General features: G+C 40.5%; 1 protein-coding gene and 1 long non-coding RNA gene across 10 annotated transcripts in view; one reads left to right on the forward strand and one right to left on the reverse strand.

Moving 5' to 3' along the window:
- SLC4A5 (solute carrier family 4 member 5) overlaps window positions 1-27,977 on the reverse strand; it is a 110,099-nt gene that overhangs the window by 77,687 nt on the left and 4,435 nt on the right. For 5 of the 9 annotated variants that reach the window (XR_012004265.1, XM_072769872.1, XM_072769867.1 and 2 more), the window contains exons 2-4: window positions 21,857-22,070; window positions 8,566-8,646; window positions 2,101-2,292 (exon numbers count right to left, since the gene is read on the reverse strand). Coding sequence is in view for 8 of the 9 variants with exons in the window: in XM_072769872.1 (XP_072625973.1) it covers window positions 2,101-2,292; window positions 8,566-8,644 (271 nt within the window). In the remaining variant the exon portion in view is untranslated. Of the gene's footprint in view, window positions 1-2,100; window positions 2,293-8,565; window positions 8,647-19,898; window positions 20,030-21,856; window positions 22,071-23,074; window positions 23,272-27,977 lie in introns of those variants that run through there. The other 4 variants (XM_072769873.1, XM_072769870.1, XM_072769868.1 and 1 more) reach the window with 3 other exon arrangements.
- LOC140601226 (uncharacterized) lies at window positions 8,037-10,314 on the forward strand. Its single transcript, XR_012004266.1, has 3 exons — window positions 8,037-8,168; window positions 8,535-8,694; window positions 9,843-10,314. It is a non-coding gene; the product is annotated as an uncharacterized lncRNA (long non-coding RNA).

Consider the following 27,977-nt stretch of genomic DNA (forward strand, 5'->3'; position numbering starts at 1 on the left):
ATTCATGGAGGATACGCTTTAGAGACAAAATACGTGTTCTGTCCCAACCCTTGCTCCTTCCTTATTAGAAATGTGAACTGAAGACCACATGAAATATATCCTTGATCCTAAGGCACTGGAATGAGGCACAATATGAGGCTCAAATGCCTAGCTGAAAAATAGCCTTTCCCTCCTTTACTGCACATCTTGGGATGGTTTTAATCTTTTAGTGACCCCAGAGTTAACACCCAGGTAGAAGACCTTGATAATTTTTCACAACCCTCCCACCAGAAAGATCTCTTAAGCCTTCAGTACCAATAAAGACAGCCAAACCAAATCAATATCCACATGTAGAGGGAAAATATTTGGGGTCCTTGCTTTTAGATTGGGTTAATGTGTATTAGTTGAACTAACATATACTAAGTGTATACCACACACCTACCATGTTATTTATGTCCTTCCTGCCTCAGGAGGGACCCAGCAAACTCAATTTTAAAAGGGGATCTCTGGGATCCCTGGGTGGCTCAGCGGTTTGGCGCCTGCCTTCGGCCCAGGGTGTGATCCTGGGGACCCAGGATCAAGTCCCACGTCCGGCTCCCTGCATGGAGCCTGCTTCTCCCTCTGCCTGGGTCTCTGCCTCTCTGTGTGTGTGTGTCTCTCATGAATAAATCAATAAAATCTTTAAAAAGGGGGGGGGGAATCTCATCCCTAAATGTCGAGGAGGCGGTGGAGTTATATAGGAGAATGCCCCAGAAAGTGAGGGTGAGGCATCCAGAGCCAACATGGGGAGCAGGTCTTCCCAACAGGCTTGCTCTCCTCTGGGTCTCTGATGTTCCCACCTCTGAGCTGGCACTTGTGCACCTACATGTGCATGTATATGCATGTATAGTGTGCATATACATGTTTTCATCAGAGCTCATCTCTTATGCTAGACAGCTCCAAAGGACTTCCCTTAACCCATCTCCCACATTAGACATGTCTACTCTGGAAAAGCCACAGGCCTTGGTAGATGTGTTGCCTAGGAGAGCAGTTGTTCAGGGCAGCTGCAAGGTTGGGGGTGGCTCAGTTAGCCTTTGGGAACATGTATGTCAGATCTCTTCCTACAGATGCTGAGACAATTACTGCCTCTAACATTCATTTGAAAGTTGTTTTGTTTTTTTTACAGGTTTTAATTATTTATTTATTTGAGAGAGATAGCAAAAGAGAGCACAAGGGAGAGAGAGCACAAGCGGGAGGGAGAAGCAGGCTCCCCACTGAGCAGGGAGCCTGACTCTTGGGGCTCCACCCTAGCACCGTGGGATCATGACCTGAGCTGAAGGCAGATACTTAACCGACTGAGCCACCCAGGTGCCCCACTTTGAAGGTTTCATGGTAAAATAACTAATTTTGCCTTATTCAAGATAATGGAAATATATAATAGAGATCAATGAAATACCATTTATCAGGCAGATTTAGAATATGCTGGGGTGAAAGCATGTCCTTGCAAACAGTGAAGTCTCAAAAGAATAAAAAGTCAAAGCTATGCTCTAAGGATTCCAGTCTTTTCACTTCTCTTAAGATTGATACTTTTCTTTCTACCAAAGGAACAAAAAGACTGATTTTTTAATCAACCCAGAACTAATTTTTGCAGTGGCAGCAGCAGACCCCAGGGGATTTGTCGGCCTAGGAGAGAGCTTCCCAGGGGTCTGCAAGCTATCCTGCAGGTGCCTAGACCATTCTGTACCATTCCTTGGCGTTCAGGTGAGGAAAGAGGATAGAGGTAATGTGGTGAGGAATTCAGTTTACTGAGCACAATGCCTCATGCTAAATAGTCATGTTTGTGGTTAGGACAATGACTGTGTGGCCCCTAGGAATTTGAAAATGAGAGAAATAATTAAAGCATGAAATCACTTGGGACAGATCAGAGCGGAAGTCTCAAAGTCACCAGAGAAAGATGGGGCTCAGCGTGACTCAAGGTGTCCCTGAGCAGGGAGGTTGGTCTGCAGTGGCAGCTGAGCAGGGGTACTGAGAGCCCTAACCTCAGCAGGACATCACTGAGTCTCCAGACAATCTCCCAGCCCTGTTGCCCCATCTAGGCTCACCAGCAGATGGCTCCCCCAAATACACCTCTCAAAAACTCACGGATCCTGCTGACGTGATCCACATGGCTGTCCCGGCTGCTTCCCCTGCTCCCCACTCCAGGCAGTTCCTGCTGTGGCTTGTCTGGCTGCAAACCCCAGCAGACCTTTTGAAGGCCTGAAAGTCGTCCCTGCTGGTCTCTTTTCCTTTGAGGGTAACTGGGGACTGAAAGCCCAATGTGGATAGAACGGCAGTCTGTGGGCATAGCACAAAAGAGGGAGAGGCAAGAATTACTGAAAATTGGTATTTCTCCTTAATATTCTTCAGTTACAAAGCACTGAGGTCACCAAAGCAAAATGGAAGACAAGGGATCCCTGGCCAGGGCCACTGCCCTGAGTCTTGGGTTTTACAGAATTCCATTTCTGAGCAACTCAACAGTTGCTGGAAACGATAACCTTGGTGCTGTAGTTAGAACTCAGAAGGAGCAGAATTCCCATCATTCTGTTCTTGCTTGTCCAGAATGGCAGTAACCACATAAGGTTTATGACACATGGCCTGGGCGAGGGTCCCTCACTGAGTCAGTTTTTGTCCAAAATGCCAACGCCCTTCTTTGGGAAAGCCATATGTATTTTCACTGAGGGCCACCTTTATTAATAACCAAAGACTACATAAACTATTTATCAGGAAAGTGAGTTACTAAGAATTTCTCAAAGCTGGTTTTGTATACTAGATTTTCAAGAACAGTAATCACCAAGAACCTTAATTTTGAATTCCACTAAGCCTGGCTACTCTGTAAAGCCCTCACTGGGTCCGTGCACACAAAAGCAGCCGGAATTCTCTCAGCTCTTGGGATGGACATTCTGCAATCAGTATGTCATCAGTGTTAGCTTGAATTGGTCAACAGGTTTTAAAATAATCAACAGATTCAGTTTTATATTTACAGAATAATTCCGCAGATAGTACGTAGGAACTTAGACTTCCTCCTACCCACTCCACAAACAGTTTCTCCTATTATTGAGGTATAATTGACATATAACATTGTACTAGTGCAAGATGTGCAACACACTAATTTGATAGATGTATATATATTGCAAAATGATCGCCATGAGAAGTCTAGTTAACATCTATCACCCCACATAGTAGTATTTTTTTTCTTGTGATGAAAACTTCTAGAATCTACTCTCTTGGCAACTTTCAAATACACAATACAGATTGCTAACTATAGTTACCATGCTGTACCTTCCATTCCCAGAATGCATTTATCTTATATCTGGAAGTTTGTACCTTTAACTACTTTCACCCCTTTTGCCCACCCCCAAACTCCTACCTCTAGCAACCAGTAATCTGTTTTCTATGAGTTTGGTTCTTTAGATTCCACATATAAATGATACCATACAATATTTGTCTTTCTCTGTCAAAGACTGCCAAGGAGATAACCTTCTGTGTTTTCTTCTTGGAATTTTGTTGTTTCAGGTCTTACATCAGTCTTTTATCCATTTTGAATTGTGTGTGTGTGTGTGTGTGTGTGTGATAGCGTTAGATAGTGGTCTGATTTTATTCTTATGTGTGTGCCTATCCAGTTTTCTCATCAGAGAGAGTATCATTCCCACTGTATATTCTTGGCTCCTTTGTCATAAATTAATTGAACTTAGATAAGTGTCAGTGTATTTCTGGGCTCTCTATTTTCCATTGATCTATGTGTTTGTTTTTATGCCAGCACCATACTGTCTTGATTGCTATAACTTTGTAATATCTTTTGAATCAGGAAGCATGATATCTCTAGCTTTGTTCTTTTGCAAGATCACTTTGACTATTCAGGCTCCTAATACAAATTTTAGAATTATTTCTTCTTTTTCTGTGAAAAACGCCAATGCCATTGAGATTTTGATAGGGATTGCATTGACTCTGTAGATTGCTTTGGGTAGCATGGACACTTTAAAAATATTAATTTATACAATCCATGAACATGGAATATCTTTCCATTTATTTGTGTCTTCTTCAATTTCTTTCATCAGTCTTATAGTTTTCAGTGTACAAGTCTTTTACCTCCCTTGTTAAATTTATTTATTCCTATGTATTTTATTCTTTTTACCATTGTAAATAGAATTGTTTTCTTAATTTCTCCTTCTGATAGTTCATTATTAGTACATAGAAATGTACCTTTTTGTATTGATTTTTTTATATTGATGTTGTATCCTGTAAATTTACTGAATTTGTTTATTAGTTCTAACAGTTTTTTGGTGGGATCTTTAGGGTTTTCCATATATAATATTATATCATCTGCAATTACAGACACTTTTATTTCTTCCTTTCTAATTTGAATGCCTTTTATTTCTTTTTCTTGACTAACTGCTCTAGCTAGGGCTTCCAGTACAATGTTGAATAAAAATAGTAAGAGTTGGCTTGTTCCTGATGTTAGAGGAATAAATTTCAACTTGTCATTACCAAGTATGATGTTAGCTATGGGCTTGTCATATATGGTCTTTGTTATGTTGAGGTGCATTCTCTCTCTACTCAGCTCATTGAGATTTTTGATAATGAGTAGATGTTAAATTTTATTTATTTATTCATAAGAGGCACACACAGAGAGAGGCAGAGACACAGGAAGAGGGAGAAGCAGGTTCCTTGCAGGGAGCCCAATATGGGACTTGATCCCTGGACCCCAGGATCATGACCCAAGCCAAAGGCAGACGCTCAACTGCTGAGACACCCAGGCATCCTGATAATGAGTAGACATTAAATTTCACAAAATACGCTTTCTGCATCTATTGAAATGATCATATGATCTTTATCCTTCATTTTGTTAGTGAGGTATATCACACTGATTGATTTGTAGGTATTGAACCATCCTTGCACTCCTGAAATAAATCCTATTTGATCAAGGTGCAAGATCCTTTTAATGTGTTATTGAACTTGGTTTCCCAATATTTTGTTGAGAACTTTTGCACCTATGGTCATCAGAGATATTGGCATGTAATTTTGTTTTCTTGTAGTGTCCTAGTCTGGTTTTGATATCAGAGTAATAAGTATTTCCTTTTCTTCTATTTTTCAGAAGAGTTTGAGAAGGATTGGTATTAATTCTTATTTAAATATTTGGTAGAATTCATTGGTAAAGCCATCTGTTCCTGAACTCTTGTTTGTTGAGAGGTTTTTCATTACTGATTCAATCTCCTTACTAGTAATTGGTCTGTTCAGGTTTTCTTTTTTTTTTCATATTTAGTTTTGGTAAATTGTATCTTTAGGAATTCATCCATTTCTTTTAAGTTGTCCAAATTGTTTGCATATAATTGTTCACAGTACTCTCTTCTGATTTTTTGTATGTGTGTGCTTTCACTTGTAATACATTTTCTTTAATTTCTAATTTTATTTATTTGAAACTTTTCCCCCCTTGATAAGTCAGCTAAAGATTTGTCTATTTTTTTTGTCTTTTCAAAAACCAGCTTATCCTCTTTTTTAAAATATTATTTATTTATTTATTTATGACAGTCACACACAGAGAGAGAGAGAGAGGCAGAGACACAGGCAGAGGGAGAAGCAGGCTCCATGCACCAGGAGCCCAACGTGGGATTCGATCCCGGGTCTCCAGGATCACGCCCTGGGCCAAAGGCAGGCGCCAAACCGCTGCGCCACCCAGGGATCCCAAAAACCAGCTTATCCTCTTTGATCTTTTATATTACCTTTTTGGTCTCTATTTTACTTATTTCTTCTTAGATCTTTGTTATTTCCTCCCTCTACTAACTTTGGGCTTAATTTGTTCTTCTTTTTCTAGTTCCTTGAGGTGTAAAGTTAGGTTATTTACTTGGGACCTTTCCTTTTTCTTAATGTAGGCATTTATTGCTATGAATAGATTCCCCTATTATTAACAACTTGCATTAGTGTCGCACATTTGTTACAATTAATAACCAATATCGATACATTATGATTAACAATAGTCTATAGTTTACATTAAGTTTCACTCTTAGTATTGGATAGCTTTATGGGTTTTGACAAATGCATAAAGACATGCATCTACCATTACAGTATCATACAAAATAGTTTCACCACCCAAAAATTCCCCATGCTCCACCTATTCATCCCTCTCTTCCTGAATACCAAAACTACTTTCCTCTTTTGGGCCTTTACACTTTGTTCTCTTTTCTTTTTTCTTTCTAAAAAGAAATGAGAATGGGTGGAGTAAATGAATGGGAAGATCTTTTTCTCTGCTTATGTGAACTGCAGCAAAAATGTTTAAGAACCACTAGTTTAGGATAAGTTTGAGTCTGGCATTCCATGGTGACAATTTTCCAAAGAGCAGACTGACCAAGAAATATTATTGTAACTAAAGTATTTCCCCTTTTCCACAGGGGATATGTTCCAAGATCCCTAGTGGATGCCTGAAACTGCAGATAGCACTGAAACCTGTATATGCCATGCTTTGTCCTACACATACATACCTATGATAAAGTTTAATTTATAAATTACACACAGTAAGAGATTAACAATAAGTAATAGTAAAATAGAATAACTGTAACAATATTTTATTAAAAAAGTTATGTGAATGAGATCTCTCTCTCTCTCTCTCTCTCTCTCAAGCTATCCCATTGTACTATATTCACCTTTCTTCTTGTGATGATGTGAGATGACAAAATGCCTATGTGATTAGATGAAGTGAGATAAACGACATCAGCACTGTGATGCAGGGTTGGGCTACTATTGACCTTCTAATGATATTTCAGAAAGAGAACTGATCTGTTTCCAGACCATGGTTGAACATGGGTAACTGAACTGAAGAAAGTGAAATCACAGAGAAGGGGGGACTGATGTATTTATGAAGCCCAAAGATGGCAACTGAGAGTTGAAAGCTGCTTCAGAATGGAAAATTAGACTCTGTGTTTTTCCTCAAGATTTATCTTAACTTGATTTTACTTTCCTTGGAGGGGAGGTGTGCCTCTTGGCTCAAACTCCTAAAATGCAGATGCCAATGTCTGGGCATTTATTGACTGGACATATCACACAGAAACCACATCAAGCTGGACCTTGGAGAAGCATATCTAACTAAGTCCTTTAGAGATATGTCAAGTGTCTACTCTGGTGAAAAGACTGTCATTCCTAGGCATTGGAAAGTGAGGTTACCTGGACATTAGCATCTAAAACTCTTCAGAGCCCAGCTCACTTGAACTTACCTCATTGTTCACTCCTATGAACTTCCAGTCTTTCTTGAGTGTAACCAGGAATGTGAGGTGGAGATGTTTTTTAAAATAAAACCTTGCTTTCTAGTACACCAATATCAGAATGACTGGGGCTCCTCCTTTCCCTCCTCTCCCTCCAATATGGTGGGACTTCCCTTGCTTAAGTCTACCATTTCTTAAGCAAGCTGAAATTTGAGTAAGCCATGGACACCAAAATTTAGAGATAAGTAGTTTTAATCTAAGAGCTTAGCAGATAAGTTCTTATTTTCCACCATTGAGGCTAGGAGCAGAAATGAGAAGTAGCTGATATATCACAAAGGCCTCTATCCAAGAGTCACATGCCCTGGATGCTCCTTGGCTTGTTCTTCACTTGCTCTGTGGCCATGAACATCTGCCTCTCTAGGATTCAGCGTCCTCACCTCTAATGTGGTAATAAAATCCTTTCTCTACTGTCTGGGCAAGATTTTTGAGACGATAGAATAAGATGGTATATGGGAACATGATTATGAACACTGTAAGGACTATACCACGAAAAATATGCTTATTAAGGAAATCAGGGGAGATAGCTGTCAGGAAAATATTTTACTTTCTGCCCTGGATCTAACTTGTCCCATTTCTTGTGCCTCCCATCATAATCATCAGAGTGTTACTGTGTAGCTGGTAAACTGGAAAATGGCTAGCCCTCTCTCAAGCTTTGTCCTTTGCTCTATGGGACCTCTCCACTCACTGTGAACATCTTGCAGTTTGGCTCAGGACAATGTCAAGTTCTTCTAAGAACTCTTCCACTATATTCTCCAGTGACATCCCCAGAATGGCTCTTAACATTCTGCAGCTCAGCAAGCATCCAGCTGGGCAGTGAGTAGGGAGATTAGTGTTTCCCTCCAAGTGGGGCTGGGGCAGTGACAGGGCAGTAGCTTGTCTGGTTTCGTCTTCATAAGTCCTGTGGTTGCTTCTCTGTAGAATGTAAGAACTTAGGGTCTCTGAGTTAGCAATTTTGGAGCAACAGATAGCCCCACTCAATATCCTCTCGCACTAGTTTTAACTAAGCTTTAGAATCTATATAATGCTGGCATCTTGTATGGTTTGTAGATCTTGTAAAAATAAGTAAGTTTAATTCTGTGTTGGGGATGCTATGCCCTAATCCATAGAAACAAAGTAGTAGTTTCCTGTCTTCCACCCCACTATGTGATCTCTTTAAGACAGTGAAACCTGGTCCCATTGGATCCAGAGAAGATACTGAGGATGGGTCAGGGAAAGGGATTAGCTCTCTAGATTCCCCCGCTAGATGGGTATTATAAGGATATTTAAGAAATTATCAGACCCTTCTAGGATCTGCATGAAATTCTCAAGATGACCTTACCTTCTGGATCCTGACATCTCCTCCTGTAGTTAGCAGGATCCAGCTTCCCAACCCCAGCCTTCTCTTCTTCCACCTTCATAACTATAAAGTAAAAGATGAAAATAGCCTCAAAATATATACAACACAAAGGTAGGATTTCAAGGAGAAATGATCAAATCCTCACCCATAGTGGAGACCTTAAGGCAGATGAAAAACTTAAGGCAACAGAAGGTATAATAAACAAATTGAAGAAGCTCAAGTATCTGTCTCTAACAAATAGAGAACAGATCTCTTTTTCAAGTACAAATGGAACATTTATAGAAAGCATATATCTAGTTCACAGGAAAGCCTTAGTAAATTTCAAAGAATCTGTATCATAGTTCTACATTAAGAATATATATGTATACACATATATATAACTTTACAAACTAAAGGTAATTTCTACTCATGGGTTTAATAGGGAACCACAATGAAAATTATTAAATAATTAGAACTTAATAACAATTACAACTACTAAATATTGAAACTTATGTGATGCAACATATTTAGAGGAAACAGGGAAGGAAGGAAAGAAGGGAAGGAGGAAAGAGGGAAAGAGCAAGAGAGGAAGGAAAGAAAATAAATGTGATAAGCATTCAGCTGAAGAACCTAGAAAAAAAAAACACATGAGAAAACCCAAAGAAAGTAGAAAAATGTAAATATAAAATATAAAACCAAAATATAATGAAACAGAAACAAGAATAGAGATGGTTAGTAAACCCAAAGGTAATTATTTGAAAAGATTATTAGAATGGGCAAACTATGCAAAACTAATCAAGAAGAAAAAAGAAGATTCATAAGTAAACAGTATTAGGAATGAAAGAGACATAACTAAAAATATAGTGGAGAATTTAAAAGTTAAAAGTGGGGATCCCTGGGTGGCGCAGCGGTTTGGCGCCTGCCTTTGGCCCAGGGCGCGATCCTGGAGACCCGGGATCGAATCCCACATCGGGCTCCCGGTGCATGGAGCCTGCTTCTCCCTCTGCCTGTGTCTCTGCCTCTCTCTCTCTCTCTGTGACTGTCATGAATAAATAAATAAAATCTTAAAAAAAAAAAAAATAAAATAAAAATAAAAGTTAAAAGTGAATGCCATGAAAGACCTCATGCCAATACATTTTAACTTTGATGGTAATAATAATAAAATAATAATTACCATTTCAATGTGCCAGGAACTATTTTAAATGCTCTGGAAGTATGACTTAATTGAGTCTTCTCAACAACTTTATGAGATAGCTAACATTATTATTCCCATTTTACAGGTGAGGAAATGGAGGCACAGAGAGCTTAAGTGACTGCCCAAATGGAGGAACAGAGGTTCAAACCCAGACAATCTGTTTCTGGAATTAAAGCTCTTAGCCACAAAGTTGATAAATGGATATTTTATTAGAAAATAATAGAAGTGATCAAAATTGACTTAGAAAACCTCAATAACCAATAACCATTAACTGAAATGTTTATGGGAAAGTCATTACAAACAGCCTCCCCCATATTCCATGGATAATTATTGAAGCTGGATTATAAGTACAAAAAGATCATCATATTTTTTCCTATTTTTGTTATGTCTGAGTTTTTTTCTATAGTGAAAAGTAAAACACCAGGAGCAGATAGCTTTTTAAAATTGTTTTATCTGAACCTCCAGGGATTAGAGAGTCTCTAACTGATTCAAAGTGGTTTTCAAAAGTAGAAAAAAAGGAAATTGGAGGTAGTAGATACATCTAAAGACTAGAATACAGGGAAGAATTAAAAGCCAGAGAGTTAAAAAAAAAAAAAAAAAAAAAGCCAGAGAGTTGGTTAACAATCTTCATAAGGAGTCAATTAAACACTCAGATCTCTCCTTCCTAGGCTCCAGGCTCCTAAAATGTGCCCCCTTCTAGAATAAGGAGGAATTAAATCAGAACATCTTTGGATAACTAAGGGCAAGAAGGAGTCATTTCATTGAGATGTGGGTGGGGGGTGGATATAAGCAAAGGAGTTAGCCACCCAGCTCTCTGCCTACTTGCCTGGTACAACACTAAAGAAGCTTATACCTCCAGGTGGGAGGTTGGAGGACTTACAGATTCTGACATTTGGGGGACCTCTAACAAATGGTGAGGGCTCCACCCAATTGCCCACCAGTAGTCTATCACTCAATAAGTCCAGCCTGTCAAACAGTTGTTTGGCAGCTCCACTCCAAAATGATAGCCAGCCAAGAATCATTAGAATGACAGAAACCAAAACAAACAGGAAAAGAAGTCCAGGGAAACAGGAGCAATGTAGGCAGCCAAAGAACCATTTAAAAAGCATGTAACTCATATCTGAAGACACTTGAAAGTAGCCTAGAAAAGACATCGTCTCCATAACAAAAAGAAAAGTAGAACGCTATAAACCTGGAACTTTTAAAGAATAAAGAAGAACTCTTGAAAATTAAAGATATGTTAGAAGAAAAATTTCAGTAAAAGAGTTGGAACAGAAAGTTGAAAAATTATGTGAGATAATTGAGCACAAACACAAATAATTTTTTAAATTGTAGGAAAAGGACAAGGAAATCAGAGGATTGATCCCGGGGTCTAACATCAAAGCAACAGAAGTTTTCAAAGAGATCAGAAAAAAATAATGAAGAGGAAATTATCAAGGACATGAGAATAAAAAAAAAAAAAAAAAAAAAAAAAGGACATGAGAATATTTCCCAAAACTGATGGATTTTAATTTCATGGTGGAAAGAATTTATTGAGAGCCCAGGAAAATGAATTGAAAACAAAATCCCCTCTAAGTATATTACGAAGTGTTAGAATATTATATTATAAAGAGAAGACCTTAAAAACCTTCCAGAAGAAGAAAATAAGTCACCTAACAAAGAATCAGACTTGAAAACCGGCATTAGACACAACAGAAGCTATAAGACAATGCAGTTAGGTCTTCAAAAGTGAGAAAATTATTTCCAACCTAAAATTGGAAAATACCAAATGTGAGGGTAAAAAAGGGACATTTTTTGGACAAGAAATGTCATAAAACTATACCATTTATGCACTTTTTTCAGGAAGTGGTTGAAGGAAGAACTCCAGCAAGATAGAAGAGCAACTAAGAAAGGGATATAGCATCTAGAAAATGGGATTTACCACATAAGATTGGCACAGGAGGCCCTGCAAAGTAGCTGTGTAGCAGTCCAGAGAGCAGTGGGTCCATCTAGATCAGGCTCTCCACAGGTTCTCCAAGAAAATTTTTTTTCAAGAATAAATAGTCATGGAAAGGAGGAGTGATTACTGAACACTATGTAACTCAAATACAAGCAATATTTATATAGTCATAATAAATAAAAATATTAATTTAACCAAAAACTGACATAAGCAGGGTTGGTATTCCACCAGTGTGCAGTATTATGCATATGTTGTTGCTTGTGGCTGATGTTCAGGTATCTATTCTGATTGGTCAGTGCCAATGCCATATGGGCTATTAAATATTTTTAATATCTACATTGGATGTAAGTATTTGGAGAGATAAGGATTTGTCAGGGGGATGGGAGTTGTAAGACACCTGTAGAGGACAGTGCTAGTTACTTGCCTGATGTCCATTCCTCTTTCTGCTCTGATTTTATTCAGGGCAGCAATGTGGCTGACTAAAAATAATCACTTACCCTAATGCCCTTCAACAATCTCTAAAGAGATATAAGAGAAAGAACCTAGGAAAAGATTCTCTTCCTGGGTGAAGCTTCCGCAGAAGAAAGCTCCTCCATTTTTTCTTCTTCCTCCCTGGATAAGATTGTCAGATTTAGCAAATAAAAATAGAGTTTTCCCAGTTAAATCTGAGTTTAATATGCACAATTAATATTTTTAGTATAAGTATTGCAGTATTGGGGACATACTTATACCAAAAAGATTACTTATTATTTATACAAAATTCAAATTTAACTCAGCAAACTGTACTTTACCTGGCAAACTATTTCACCTCTGTATCTGGAGCATAGACATTATACATGGAAGTGCATCAGCCATCTTGTCATCATGGGAATGAAGGCCACATGCTAATTGTGGAAACAAGGGGAGGAAGGATTCTGAACCTTAATGTCTTCACAGCACTAGACAGCCCCCACTGGTTTTCTTGTTATGGAGAAAATTAGGACACTTACTTGTTCAAATACTATAGTTAACTTTTCTGTTACTCAAAACCACACCTAGGTCATAGGACAAAAGACTCTGAGGCAGTATTTACTGGAAAAATAAAATTAGGTTCTGTTAATAAGAAAAACAGGGAGAATGGGCACTGAGTGGTCATGTAACAGTGTCTGCTACACTTTCCAACATCCATTCCCTCCTTGTCTTGCCTGTTCTGTTCAGATAGAGACACAGGGCCCTTCACTGCTGTATTCACCTTCCCCAACTTCAGGCACGAATTGTGATCTGCCTAAATTATTTGTGGCAATCGTGTGGCCTTTGTCCTAACCAATCTTAGGAGTAGTCATGTAACCCTATTAAGCTAGTGAGATTTAAATGGAAGTCCCTTGGGTAAGACTTCCAGGAAAGCTTTTATTTTCCTAATAAATAGTGACTGATGCTTCTGGAATGCACGTTTGGCCAATTACCCTCCCTATTTTCCTGCACAGACCTCGGTCATGAGACTTCTAGATGAAGCAGCCTTCTTGCAACAATGATGTGACAGGTATGAAGAGCAAAGGCTCAGGCTGAGGACAAAGCAGAAGGCTAGAACAAATCTTGGTTCCTGATAATGTCACTGAGCTCCAGACTGCTTATCTCTGGGCTTCCTGTTACATGAAAAGAAATCTACTTTGTATATTTAAATTGCTAGCTAAATTTTATGTTACTTTTAGCTGAAGACCTTCCCCGGGTGCCTGGTGGCTCAGTCAGTTCAGCATCCAAGATCCCCTCAGGTCTTGATTTTGAGGTCGTAAATTCAAGCCCTGTGTTGGGCTCCACAATGGATGTGAAGCCTACTTAGAAATAATAATAATAGGGATGCCTGGATGGCTCAGCAGTTGAGCCTTCGGCTCAGGGCGTGATTCCGGATTCCTGGGATCAAGTCCTACATAGGGCTCCTTGCATGGAGCCTGCTTCTCCTCCCTCTGCCTGTGTCGCTGCCTCTCTTTCTGTGTCTCTCATGAATAAATATTTTTTAAAAAAGAAAGAAATATTAATAATAATAATTTTATTTATTTATTTTTTAATTTTAAAAATAAAGACCTTAACTGAGATTTAACGGAATACTATGGGGAGTTCAAATGAATGAACTAGATTTCTGTGTGCTCACATGTATAAATTTCAAAAACAAAATGACACTATTTATATAAAACTTTAAAACATTGTTTTAAATTGTATTGTTTGTTGCTTCATTTATAAGCAATAGCAGAAAATCACCCAGAGGAATGAGACACACTAACTCAGTTTACTTCTGGGGAAAGGTAAGGTTTAATGATGATGTTTTAGCTGTATCTTTGATATTTGGGGGGGGGGGGGTTAGTTGTTGGCTTTTTAAAAGATTTTATTTATTTATTTAAGAGAGAGAGAGAGAGAGAGAGGGCAGCCCCTGTGGCCCAGCGGTTTGGCTGCCACCTTCAGCCCAGGGTGTGATCCTGGAGACCGAGGATCGAGTCCCACGTCGGGCTCCCTGCATGGAGCCTGCTTCTCCCTCTGCCTGTGTCTCTGCCTCTCTCTCTCTTTCTGTCATGAATAAATAAATAAAATCTTTAAAAGAGAGAGAGAGAGAGCACTATCAGGGGAAACAGCAAAGGGAGAGGGAGAAGCAGGCTCCCTGTTTGGAACCTGATGTAGGGCTTGATCCCAGGACCCTGTGATCACGACTTGAGTCAAAAGTAGACACTTAACTAGCTGAACCACCCAGGCGCCCCTCTTTAATATTTTGGATAGAGATAGATGGATATGAAGCAAATATGATAAAATGTTAATATCTGCTAATTCTGGACAGTGGTAATGAATGTCTTACATTTACAAGTTCGAAATATTTTATTACTAACATTTTTAAATGAGTTCTTTTAAAGATTTTTATTTATTTATTAATGAGAGATACTGTAAGAGAGTGAGTCAGAGACATAGGCTGAGGGAGATGCAGGCTCCCTGCAAGGAGCCTGATATGGGACTTGGTCCTGGATCCCGGGATCACATCCTGGATATGATACAGATGCATCACATCCAGCATCACAAAGGCAGATGCTCAACTGCTGAGCCACCCAGGCAGGCATCCCGAGTTTTTTTTTTTTTTTTAAATAAGAGAACTCCCCAACACCATGACATACCAGTCTCAAATAAAATGGGCCAATTGAATACCCTGACAAAGAATGACTGGTAGGAAAAATCCTCACACTTTGATACATCATTATGAAATTTTAGAGCACTAAATGAAGATGAAGAAAAAAGAAACCCTAAAAAGTTCTAGAGTGAAAGAAACAAGAACAGGTCACCTACAAATGAATAAAAATCAGACTTATTTCTCATCAACAACTTGAATAACAAAAGAACAGTGCATCCAAAATTCTGAGGAAGAATAATTCCCAACCTAGCATTCTCTTCTCAGCCAAACTACCAGGCAAGAGAGAGGGTAGAAGACATTACAGACATGTAAGAAGTCATTTTACTTCTCTCTCATAACTTCCTAGGAAGTATGTTACCATGATGAGTGAAGAAGGGGAAGATAATGGGATCCAGGAAAGGGCTCCAAGCTGAAGAATAATGAAGGGAGGAGGTCCCCAGATGGTGGCTGTGCCACAATCCCAGTCCCTCTTCAGAAGTGCTAAAAATGAGGTTTCAGAAGGAGCCACCAAGGAAAAGACAAAATGCTAGAGATCTGATACATTCCTTGAGAATTTGGAACAATTTAAGACAGTGACAAAGACAGAAAATTATAGAAAGAAAGGCAATTAGAAATACCGGAGTGGGGGAGGGATTAAAATTGCAAGAAATTAAATGTGATTGTGGTACACAGTTGTAAAACATTGATTTTTTTTTTTAAGATTTTACTTATTTATTCATAAGAGACACACAGAGAGAGAGGCAGAGCCCAATGTGGGACTCAGTCCGGGGACTCCAGGACACGCCCTGAGCTGAACGAAGGCAGACACTCAACCACTGAGCCACTCAAGCATCCCTAAACATTGATTTTTGAATGATGATAGGGACGCCTGGTGGCTCAGTGGTTGAGCATCCGACTTCAGCTCGGGTTGTGATCCTAGGGTCCTGGGATCAAGTCCTGCATTGGGATCCCCACGGAGAGCCTGCTTCTCCCTCTGCCTATGTCTCTGCCTCTCTCTCTCTCTCTCATGAATAAATAAATAAAACCTTAAAAAAAAAAAAACCAAAGCAACAATGATATATCTACATTGGGCGAACGAAGAAGAGATGGGTGTGGTATAAGAAAATTATTTACCCATAGGTGGCTAATATTCAACTCTGATAAACAGCAGGATATACAATCTGTATATATTATCAGAGGGGGTGTCAGTAGCTAATAGAAAAAGCTAAAAGAACTTCAGGTGATCATCTTTAGGAAATGAAACAGTGGAATGTTTAGAAAGCTGGAATAGAGTTTTCTTATTTTTTATTATAAGCTCTTACATGTGTTACTTGATTTTTAATTATGGTCATTTATTATTTCTATTTTAAACATTTTAAGGCAAATAATTTGACACATATACTCTCATTATGTGATAATTATATCCTCCCAAAAATTCATGGTTAAATCTGTTTGTTCAAAGTGAATCATGTTTAAATATTCAGGAGAACTACAAAACAAAGAACCTTTAAGAAACTGGTTCACAGGAGTTCTCAAACATAAGCATGCCTAACAAGCATTTCTGGAGGGCTGGTTAAAACCTAGATTTCTGGATTCCACCCCAGAGTTACTGATTCTGTGGATCTGGGGTGTAGACTAAAAGTCTGCATTTCCAACAAGTTTCCACTTGATGCTGAAGCTGCTGATGATCCAGGGGCCACACATTGAAAGCTGCTGTTTTTTTTCTTTTTCCTTTTTTTTTTAAGATTTTATTTATTTATTCATGAGACACACACACACACACACACACAGAGGCAGACACAGGCAGAGGGAGAAGCAGGCTCCATGCAGGGAGCGTGACGTGGGACTTGATCCCAGGACTCCAGGATCACGCCCTGAGCCGAAGGCTGGTGCTAAACCGCCAAGCCACCCAGGGATCCCCAAAAGAACCGCTGTTTTAAGGAAATAACTCCGATTTATATTTTCTATGAAACTGAATCACCATACACAGAGTTTACTTCACACAAGCTTACATACATAACAATATCACGTCTTTGCTTTCAAACTGGGCATTGTGAACTGGTAAGCTTAGCAAGGACACACTGGTAGCTCCAACTGCTTGGTGATTTTTTTTTTTTTTTTTTTTTTTTGAGAGTTGCTATCTTCCTCAACCCTCATAGCATGTGGAGTAAAGATAAGCTGAGTAACAGACCCTCTTTCCCATATAAAACCACCGCCCAGGTGGGGTTCACTCCACCTCTCCCCAACCATAAACAGGAAAGGCCACGCGACCCAGCCTGGCCAATCAAATACTCCTCATCACCCCCATCACAGAGATTGGTTCCTCGCTGATCCCACGCCCAAAGCTGGGCAATCAGAATTTTTCCTAGAATGTTTCCATTTGATCCATCCAAAACCTGTCTGCTCTGGCTCTGGCTTTGGCACTGTGAAGCTGATTAGCTTGGGTGCCACTATGTTGCTTGCCCCAGGGAGGGAAGCATCCAAAAAAGTAGAGAAACAGAGTACTGGTAACACTGTAACTCCCTGAGTCAGTTAATTCTGAACTGGCCTGGCTAATACAAATGAAATAGAATTTTCCAGCATGTTTTAAAAACATATTCTTTCATATTTGAAGTACTATGGATTTTCAGACTGGGAGCCAAACAGAAGTGAGTGCAAAATGACAAATAGATGCAAACAGATGAAGACTTAACGGAACTATAGAGGCATAGAGATGTAATGTAGTCCATATTCAGGTAAATGCATACCTCCCAGTTCTGCACTAGTTCAGACCATTCCTTCCACACTTCCTCTGTACTGGAGCCTACCTCCTCACAACTTGAGAGAAGCTCCCTTCCAGGAGTATGCAGAAGTAGGAGAAAAACTCAGGCTGCCCCAGATCATCTTCAGCAGAAACCATTCATTTGAAACCACTCAAGTGAGTGCTGACTGTACGTAAAGTGTTTAGGTTAACTACTGCTGTAATCAGCAGCTGCACAGCTCATCACAAAAATTTCCAAAAGTGACCTAACCCTTGAAACAGAATTTCTATCTCCACCATTTTGTATAATATATATTAATTGAATGTCAGATATCTTGCTTTCACAATCTCATTTAATCCTGATTAAAATTCAGTGAGGTGCATAATTTTCACCCCCATTTTACAGATGATGAAATGGAGATTCAGAGAATTAAGTAATTTTTCCTATGTCACAGGGCCAGCCATGGCGGAACTAAGATTGAAATTGGATTCTCTTTGATTCCTCAAGCCAAGGAAGAAAGGAAGGCAGGGAAAGAGAAAGGGAGGGAGAAAATGAAGGGAGGTAGGGGGGCTAGAAGAGGAAATAAAGAAGTGAAGACTTGAGAGAGAGGTTGGGAAGAAGCCACAGACTTAGTTCTCAGCCCTTCCTGAGGTCTAGCTGAATTCCCATCGCCAAGACCTTCTCAATGCCTTAAAATAATCTCTTCGTTTCTCTTTAGCTAGCTTCAGTTGATTTGTTATTTGCATCCCAAGAATATTAACCAGTACAGCTATCCACTACAGTATGTTGCCAGAGAAATTTGTTAGCAACACAGCAGCTCCTGGCACGTAGCAAATGAAAGAACTTCTAACAGCAGTTTTTTCTATACCAGCACCTCCACTGCTTAACTCCCTCGTCATTATTCTCCCATCCATCTTTAGACCCTGGGGGGAAGTATGGCTTTACAGTGAGGGATCAGACCAAATTCTCATCAGTCCTGAGTCACTTAAGGGATCGATTCCACTTTACTGCCCCTGCCACCAGCCTGGAATTCCATCTTGGATCCCTCAGAGTACAAACCCTGCTGACAAAATCAATGCCCTCAGCCTAAGCCACACCAGGGAACAGACACTCAGGGTCCCTGCCCTAAGCAGCCTACATGCCCACTGCAGTAAGGAGGTGATGATACAGCCAACCTTATGGGCATACAACATGTTTTGACTATCCAAACCCTGGTGATTGAATCCTGGGCCATTTGACCCTGCCACCTCCCCAGCCACAGAGACACATCAGTTCAGTCCAACAAATCCACTTTGTTCCAGATATTTGCTCTAGACACTGGAAACAAACAGAATAAAATAGTTTATTAAGGAAGAAGGGCAAAATATGATAATAAATCCTTAGGATTAGACATCCATATGTCTGGGGAAAAAACTAGCTAGAAAAAGGTTGGGCCACATGCATCAGTCAGGTTTTCCTCCTATCCTATCCTTTAACCATTTGACCTTATTATGCCTAAGAACAGAGACCAGCCCAATGTAGTATCCAGTGAACTCTTGTGAGAGCTCAAAGTATTTCAAAAAAGGACCTCCCGGAGAGCTCATCTGGGATAATTTTGTGAGCTGAGTTGACAAAAATGACACGGGGTCATGCTGGGCTTTAAAGACTACGCCTGGAAACTAGAGAAAGGCCACCTTCCCAACTGATAGCTTATTCATTGCCTCTGGGCCCTGAGGACCTCACCCATGCATGCCCCAGAAGAGGAAGAGAAAACAAGTGAACAAAATATTCCCAAGCAAACCACCAGTAACCAAACCAGGTGCACAGTATCCAAACCTAACAACAGAAATGTGTAATGAAGGAGGCTAGCCATTATTTAGTTTCTATCCTGAGATATTATATCAACAGACATAATCTATTTTCCCATAATTTTCTGGGGAAGAAGCGAGTCTCGGGGTTTTTGATTACTTCCCATTCAAATTTCAGCCAGTCTTGTAAATTTAATAAAGGCCACAGAAATTTGCATTGCCTAGGAGAAAAAGATTCTCAGTTCCATCAGTTGAGCAGAAAAATGAACTCACTTGCCAGGGTATCAGAGAGTGAATTTCATGTCATTTCGGTTAAATTGCCATGAGGTTTTATGCCCAAAACTCAAGACGTCAAGGTGACTAATACAGTATAATCTTTGAAAGAAAAAGCAAATATCTAATGCTTGTTTGGAGGACTTATTAGCTTTCATGGTATTCTCCTCAGTGTGTGTGAAGCTCACTCTCAAATACTCTGTGTTCATATTGTCAAGGACATTTTTCTTATCTGCATAGTTTTGTCTACTATCTCTGAAACTCCAAGCTGCAAACTTACCTTCACGCTCTTAGCACTGGAAACCAGGATCCAAATCTCAGGAAGGCCAGAGTCACTTGCTTTGTTGCCGTTAGGTGGCAAGAAGGACGCTCTGTGATTTCCAGAATAGTATTTGGGGCATTGGAGATTGACTTGTGGGGCTCAGTGGCGGCCAGCCATGTGACCAGGGTGGGGGAAGGGACACTCCTGCAGGGCAAGGGACCCATGCCTACTCGGCTGACAGACCAGGGTAGAGCAAGCTCTGAACAGAGCTGGCCATGATTAGAGACAGACAACTTTGCTCTAAATTTCTTTTTGGATATTAGCTTAGTGATCTTACTATGGCAGTGTTGTGTTTTAGCCTTGGTTTTTATTTTTTATTTATTTTTAAGATTTTATTTATTTATTCATAAGTTGACAAAGACAGAGAGAGAGAGAGAGAGAGGCAGAGACACAGGCAGAGGGAGAAGCAGGCTCCATGCAGGGAGCCCAGTGTGGGACTCGACCCCGGGACTCCAGGATCACACCCTGGGCTGAAGGCGGCACTAAACTGCTGAGCCACCCAGAAGTCCCCAGCCTTGGTTTTTAAATGCTTGTTTATCTCCCTACATGATTTCTATCCTACATCCTTTTTGGATTCTGTCTTAGAGGGATATTAGAGCTGGAAGAGACCTTACAGATGATCCAGCACTACCCCCCACCCCAGGCTCACCCATTTTACAGATGGGTCTCAGCACTTCCAGGGGCCTGCAGAGGCCTGGGTTTGGTATTGTATATTGGAAGACCCTGGCTTGCTGGCTGGCTGTACTTGTGGTCAAAGAGTTTATATAGGGGCTCCTGGGTGGCTTAGTCAGTTGAGTATCTGACTCTTGATTTCAGCTCAGGGTGTGATCTCAGGGTCCTGGGATTGAGTCCCACATGGGACTCCTGGATCAGCGCGGAATCTGCTTGTCCCTCTCCCTCCCTCTCTACCCTTCCCCTGCCCCCTTACTCTTGCATACTCTCTCTCTCAAGTAAATAAATGAATCTTTTTTAAAAAGGAGTTTATATAAACACTTGTACTTATGTTTATGTATCTATCATAATCTTCTTAAGACACTCTGAGATGATCTTTTTGGAGGGATTAGGGGACATCAAAGATGCTGAGACTTCTTAAGGCCAGAGCCACATGATAGGCTTCTAGTTCACATCTGCTTCTCCACCAAAATGGTCTGTGCTGGTTGCCTGCTAACCAAAAGAGCGATAGTGATAATGGTGGTGGAAATGGTAGAGGGAGCAGTGGTAGGTGGAATGGTAGCAGTGGCAATATGGTAGTTGGGCATAAATGGACATCACAAATGGAGATGGTGGAGGTAAAGATGGAGGTGATGAGGCATAGCTGGAGGTGATGAGGGGTTGATGGAGGTAGTGGAGGAAGGGGCAAGAAGATGCCCTGAATGACAGAGTAGGAGATTCTTGTTACTGATTATTATGCTGGTGATCCTGGATGAAGCTGACCTGCTATGATTTCAAGTGTGAAATGGTAAAGTCGTGGCATTAGAAGCCTGTAAGATCTCATTATGTCCTCAGAGCTGTATAGTCTTAAGATAATCACTTTACCTCTCTGGACTCCAGGTTTCCTGAAATAGAATTTGCACTAAATGGTATACTGTTAGGCGAAATTCATCCTTCTTCTAAGCCCTTTACCCTTCCCTATAAAGTAGTAGCTTCTGTCCTTTTGTGTTTTTTAATGTTTTTTTTTTTAAAAGATTTTATTTATTTATTGATGAGAGACACAGAGAGAGAGAGAGAGAGAGAGACAGGCAGAAACACAGGCAGAGGGAGAAGCAGGCTCCATGCAGGGAGCCTGATGTGGGACTCTATCCCAGGTCTCCAGGATCACGCCCTGGGTTAAAGGCAGGCGCTAAACCACTGAGCCACCCGGGATGCCCAGTAGCTTCTGTCCTTTTGAAGTCCCAAAAAGAGTACTCTTCACTTACCTCTCTACCTCCCTGAGGATGAATGACTCAGGGAATTGGCAAATTGGGGAGAATAAAATGGGCATGTGCCATGACTCAGATCCTTCTGAGAACTGCCTGCTTCAGAGAAAGTCCAAGCTGTGCTCCTCTCCTCCTCTCTTCACAGTAAACTTCCAGGGCAGGTTTTTACCCTGAAGGTAGAGAGTCTTCGAGTATTGGGTAAACGAGGTTAATTCTGGGGGAAAAATTAGGAAGCTTCATTGTGGTTGTACATTCTAATCCAAATTCTCCAATCAGCTTTACATATTACAAAGTTATTTTGACTTCTACCTATGTGACTTCTGTATCCTATTTCTCATTTGATTCCAAGCAGAGAGGGAAAAATTGTAAACAAGTTTCATCTTCAAATCCCCATGCTGAAGAATTAATGAAAGAGCTGTCATAGAGTTGATTTGACTAAATGATCTCTAAATTTCCTTCAAGCTCTAACATCCTGTGATTCTACAAGTCTCTGGAGCAGAACTAATATTTGTGAAGCTGGGCAGAATGTTGAGACTCTTAGTGGACAACTTCCTAATCTCTTTCTCTCTTCTTTCCTGCTTTTCAACTCAATGAAGACATCTTCCTCTTCTCCCCCTCCACCAGCCCTACATGGCTTCATTTACCCCTATTCTGGTCTGGACCCCATGATGAATCACTTCACTCTTCCCTCATTGATACCCACAACCTCTTGTTCCTGCCCTGCCAATCTTTTGGTCTAAATCAGCCCCACTGCTATCTTTCTTTTCCTGTACTGAGCTCTCTCTCATCTCTGGAGAAAGTCTATGTTCAGAGGGAGAGAGGAGAGCCAAGACAGAGTGGTAGAAGTGTGTGTGTGTGTGCGTGTGTGTGTGTGTGTGACTAAGAGACAGAGTACTCCACATGGGCCCACTTCAATCACCAGGATGCTACAAGGAGGGAGGAAGGGCAAAGATTCTTAGTATTTGCAGTTTTGACCTCTGGGCTTCCATTTCCTTTGGAGACCTGGCAGACAGGGGTGGTTATTTCACAGGGACAGATTCCCTTCCATCTTCTGGCTAGATGCTATCTGAACCCCATCTAGGTTTAACATATGGTAGGGCTTAAGCGGGTTTGACATTGGGTCCTGGCATAGGGGGTGAAGTCTCATGAAGACAAAATGAGCTTTCTATCCCTGTGTTGGTGGGAACAGGGATTCATCTGGGGCCCAAGCAGGCTTACCTAGAGCTTTTGCCCACAAGAGGTTTTCCACAAGTTGGGCAAGCCTCATGCCAGTATGTGCAATTTGGGGCTCTCAGATTATTTATGCCAAGCTTTGGGAGGTGGTACAAGCCTGGCTGCCCCAGATTCTTGTCCGCTTTAGCTGCTTTTGAACTGTATCCAGGGTTGAAGAGGGAACATACTGTGGCATGTCAAGACTGTAGAGAAAGACAAGAAAATCTGAGAGATATCTTAAAGGGAAGCTGAGAAACCTGAAGAGGCCAGGCTCAGGTTATGCAATGGATGGGTTCTCTCCTTCTTCCATCTCCATTTACCCCCAATCACTGCTGTGGCCTGTGGCCAGCAATAGCACAGATCTTGGCTCACTCTGTACCAACCACACTCCACATCCTGCTGTTCCTCTAACATCCCAAGCTCAGTCCCACCTCAGGACCTTTGCACTTACTGCTTTCCCCACTTTCAGCTCTCTCATGTGCTCAGCTTTCTGGTCAAATGTCATCTATCCAAGAAGGTCGTCCCTGACCAGTCTATCTAAAATGCCCCTTTCTAGTCTTTAACTCTGCCTTATTGGCCTATATGTGTTTATTTCTTTGTTCATTATTTTCTCTCTCTTTAATATGGCAGGGACTTTGTCTTGTTCACTGAGGTATCCCTGACACCTATAAGATGGTTGGTTCGAATCCTAGCTCCACAAACTATGGGATGCTGAGCAAATCACCTATCTATTTTCTTCTTCAATTGCCTCAACTGAAAAATGGAAATATTAATCATACCTATCTCCATGGTTGCTATGAGAACTGATTGAATCAATGTATATAAAATCTTAGGTCAATGTCTGGCATGCAGAAAATGATTAGTATCAACTAGTAATATTATAATTATTATACTGCCAGGAAGTTCACACCATGTCTATACTGAGGAGGTGGGGAGTGGTATTCCTGGCGGTTTGCTGGAAAGGAGCAGTTATTGTTACTTCTCTGGGAACCAAAATCCTTCTGCAGGCCCAGACCTGGGTGGGACCCTTTTCTCTCCTTTGCATCTGCTCTCTGCTGCCCTCTGAAGGCCCTGAGTAGAGGCTGGCAAAAGAACTGTTAGGAACTCCACAGATGAGGCATTTCCCAAAGAAAAATGAGCCATCCCTTTTCTTAAGCAAGCCACACTCCCCAGGTGGCAAGCTTGGCCCTTGACAAGACTGCCACTGGAGCCATCACTTGACAAATTCAGTTAGGGATCACTGAAGCCACGGAGGACCTGCAGGTACCTGGGCATTCATTCTTCAGACAGGCTCCAGGAGGGACTGAGAACAAACCCACTTCTTCTTTCCCCTAGGCTGTACTTCTTGAGCCCAGAGACAGTGATCTGTCAGCCAACATGAGCCACCCTGTAAAGCCATCCCTCACCCTGTGCCTCACTCCCTCTTGAACTGTGTAACCATGTGGGTCAAGTGATCTTCATATTGTCAGCCTAAAATGAGAGAAAAAGCCACTTCTCTGAGGGTGGTGGTGATTCATTAACAAGAATCTGGGGACACACACACTGAGGAAAAGATATAATGGGGGAAAAGATTTCATTTTCAATAGTGACAAAACTCCTAAAACATCTGGAAATAAACTTGCCTAGAAATGCTTATTTTATATGAGAATGTAAGAAATATAAAATAAGGTAACATATTCCTGAATGGGAAAATTGAATAGGGCAAATATATTAAATATCCATAAATTTATATAAATTTTAAATACCATTCCAATGACATTTTGGATAAAAATGACAAAAATAATGGTTAAAATATTAGCTTAGAATTTATGGAGCTCTTACTATGTGCCAGGATCTGGACTGAGAGCTTTACAAAATTACCTCAGTTAATCCTACAGCAACCCTATGTGATCATTATCATTTATGAAGGAAAGAGCTGGGCAGTAGTTAAGAGCAGGAGATCACATGACATTGGGCACTTACTTATGACCCCTGAGACTTGGTTTCCTCATCTATAAAACAGGAATAATGTGTTTCTGTTTAGGATTAAATGAGATAATTTGGAATAGTGCCTGGCAAGTGCTAAGCACTTAATTAATATGAACTACTGTTATCCACATTTACAGATAGGAAATTAAAGCTCTGAGAGGATAAAGGAAATTGCCCGTGTTCACATAGCTGGTAAATAACTGATCTGGCCTGAGGGATGGGCTTAGGGAGGCTTTCCTAAAAGATACAGAAAATTATAATATCATAATAGTTAAAACAGGAAGCACGCCTTATATAAGGCATTTATATAAGTCTTGCAAAATAATGTTGTGAATAATTAGCCAGTGCCTCCTATTGATGAATGAATGAATGAAGGAATGAATGAATGAATGGCCAGCCTGCTGGTTTCTTTACTTCCCTTCCTTTCAACCATCCAAACAGCCAGATCATTCCATGCTTTGCCTCAGGAGGGTATGTGAAAGCAGAAAAAAAGAGATAAAAGGAGCCTCTTCCCTTAGGGTAATAGGAAAGACTCCTAACCAAACTAGACTAAAGTATGGGAGAAGATGGTCATGATGATCAAGGCTGTCCCCTCCCCCTCATCCAAGGTGGCACAAAGATATGGAAAGAGACTTGGTGCTCCACAGGGACCTGCAGGTACCAACAAACAAGGACTAGATGGGACAAGAACAGATGATGTCAAATGTAGGAGGCCTTTATAGGTCCCTAAGAGTCCAGCATCTCACTCACTCTGACCCCGAAATGGATTTAAGTGTCACCATCTTTTTTAAATGGGGGCTCAGAATACAGATGGAAAGTGTTAGAAAATAAACTAATGTTTCTTATACATGTCAGTTTAGAGGCTGAAACTGGTATTCCAAATGATAGATTTTTAAAGACAATAGCATTGGAGAAATGCACTATTAAAAATTTTTCCATTTATTTTTTTTATTTTTTTTTAATTTTTTTTTTATTTATTTATGATAGTCACACACAGAGAGAGAGAGAGGCAGAGACACAGGCAGAGGGAGAAGCAGGCTCCATGCACCGGGAGCCCGACGTGGGATTCGATCCGGGGTCTCCAGGATCGCGCCCCGGGCCAAAGGCAGGCGCCAAACCGCTGCGCCACCCAGGGATCCCAAAAATTTTTCCATTTAGAGGAGCAGCTTGGGCAGTGGACAAAGGCAACAATATATTCATTTGTTGGACGCAGCACACTAAATGTGATTGTCCTTAAGACTGCGGTTGAACTTGCATCCCAGTTTGCCTTGGACAGCCACCATGTGCCCATTTGTCCCGGCTTCATTGTTGGTAGTACCCCCTTTCATTCTCAAAAGCCTTTCAGTCTGGACAATAAGTTATATGGTTACTCTGTTAAGATTTTAAAATTCAAGCAATCCTGTGGGTGAGCAACTCTTAGCTAAGCTCTATGAAACAGAAAGTAAGGATTTCCAGACAGGGGCAGCTGGAGGCCATTGGGGCAATAAAGTGAAGCCCCCAGAGAGCTGAGAATCTCACCTGGATGGGAAAGAAAGGGTTGGTAAGGTTGAAGGTCAGGTGCTGGAGTTAAGAGGACACTGCTGGGGTTAGAGTGGTATGTCTGAACTTAATCTTTCACACACATGAAACAGCTCAGAGTGACAGCGTGGCCCAAGCTATGCCCATATAAGCAGGCAAGAAATGGAACTGAGATTGCATTTGGGGTTAGGGACTAGACAGCTAGTGACAGACTTGGAAAGAGGAGATGTCTACTCTATACCCTTTTACTCCTATTGTATCTTGAATCTTGTGACTATATTACCTATTCAGAAACATATAGAAGCAAAATGGAAATTTTAAAGAACCCAGGCTACCTTGCTCATAGATTCTCTACACAAACTGTGGAATCATTTTGTCAAGTTTTTAAAATGCCATCAGTAAACCAAATGGCCTTTAAACATTTGAAAAGATGATCAACCTCATTTAAAAAGGTGGTGGAGGGGGGTGGGAGTGAATGGGTGACGGGCACTGGGGGTTATTCTGTATGTTAGTAAATTAAACACCAATAAAAAATAAATTAAAAAAAAAAGAAAAAAATAAAAAAATAAAATAAAAAGGTGGTGGGAGTTGTCTAGGTGGCTCAATTGGTTAAGCGTCTGCCTTCAGCTCAGGTCACGATCTCAGGGTCCTGGGATTGAGCCCTGAGTCAGGCTTCCTGCTCAGTGGAGAGTCTGCTTCTCTCTCTGGCCCTCCCTCTCTGCTCGTGCACTCTCTCAAATGCATAAATAGAAAGAAGAAGAAAAGAAGAAAAAGAAGAAGAAGAAGAAGAAGAAGAAGAAGAAGAAGAAGAAGAAGAAGAAGAAGAAAATTAGAGCCACAGTGAAATACCACTTTTTAACTTTCAAATCAGCAAATATCAAAAGGTTTCATAACCATGACAGTGGAAGGAAATGGGCCCGCTTCACACAATGGCCAGTGGCCCTGCAGTTGAGCACAGACCCTTTGGGGCCACTTTGGCAATATTTATAAAACTTTAAAAATGAAAAAAAAAAAATAAAAAAAAATAAACTTTACAAATGCATATACTTTTGGGTAGTAGCATTCTTTGTCTAGAAATTTATCTTACAGAATACTCCCACCTGTGTAAGGACATATGTGTGGTTTGGGGCAGTTACCCACCTCCCTGCATTTATATCAGGGGATTATCATAGGAATTAAGTGATATAATACATGGAAAAGATTTTAAAGGATTTAAGGATGACACATAGGAAGTACTCACTAAATTCTGTTATTACTACAGCATTGTTTGTGGCAGCAAAGCACTGGAAACAACCTGAATGTCCATCAATAGGGGACTGATTAAAAAAAGTTTTATCTATATATTGGAAAACTATGAAGCTTTTAAATAGAGTGAATACTCTAAACAGTGCTATGGAATGATCTTAAGAAGTATTGTTAAATA

Source organism: Canis lupus, chromosome 12 (genome assembly GCF_048164855.1).
Source record: "Canis lupus baileyi chromosome 12, mCanLup2.hap1, whole genome shotgun sequence".
Classification (NCBI taxonomy): Eukaryota; Metazoa; Chordata; class Mammalia; order Carnivora; family Canidae; genus Canis; species Canis lupus.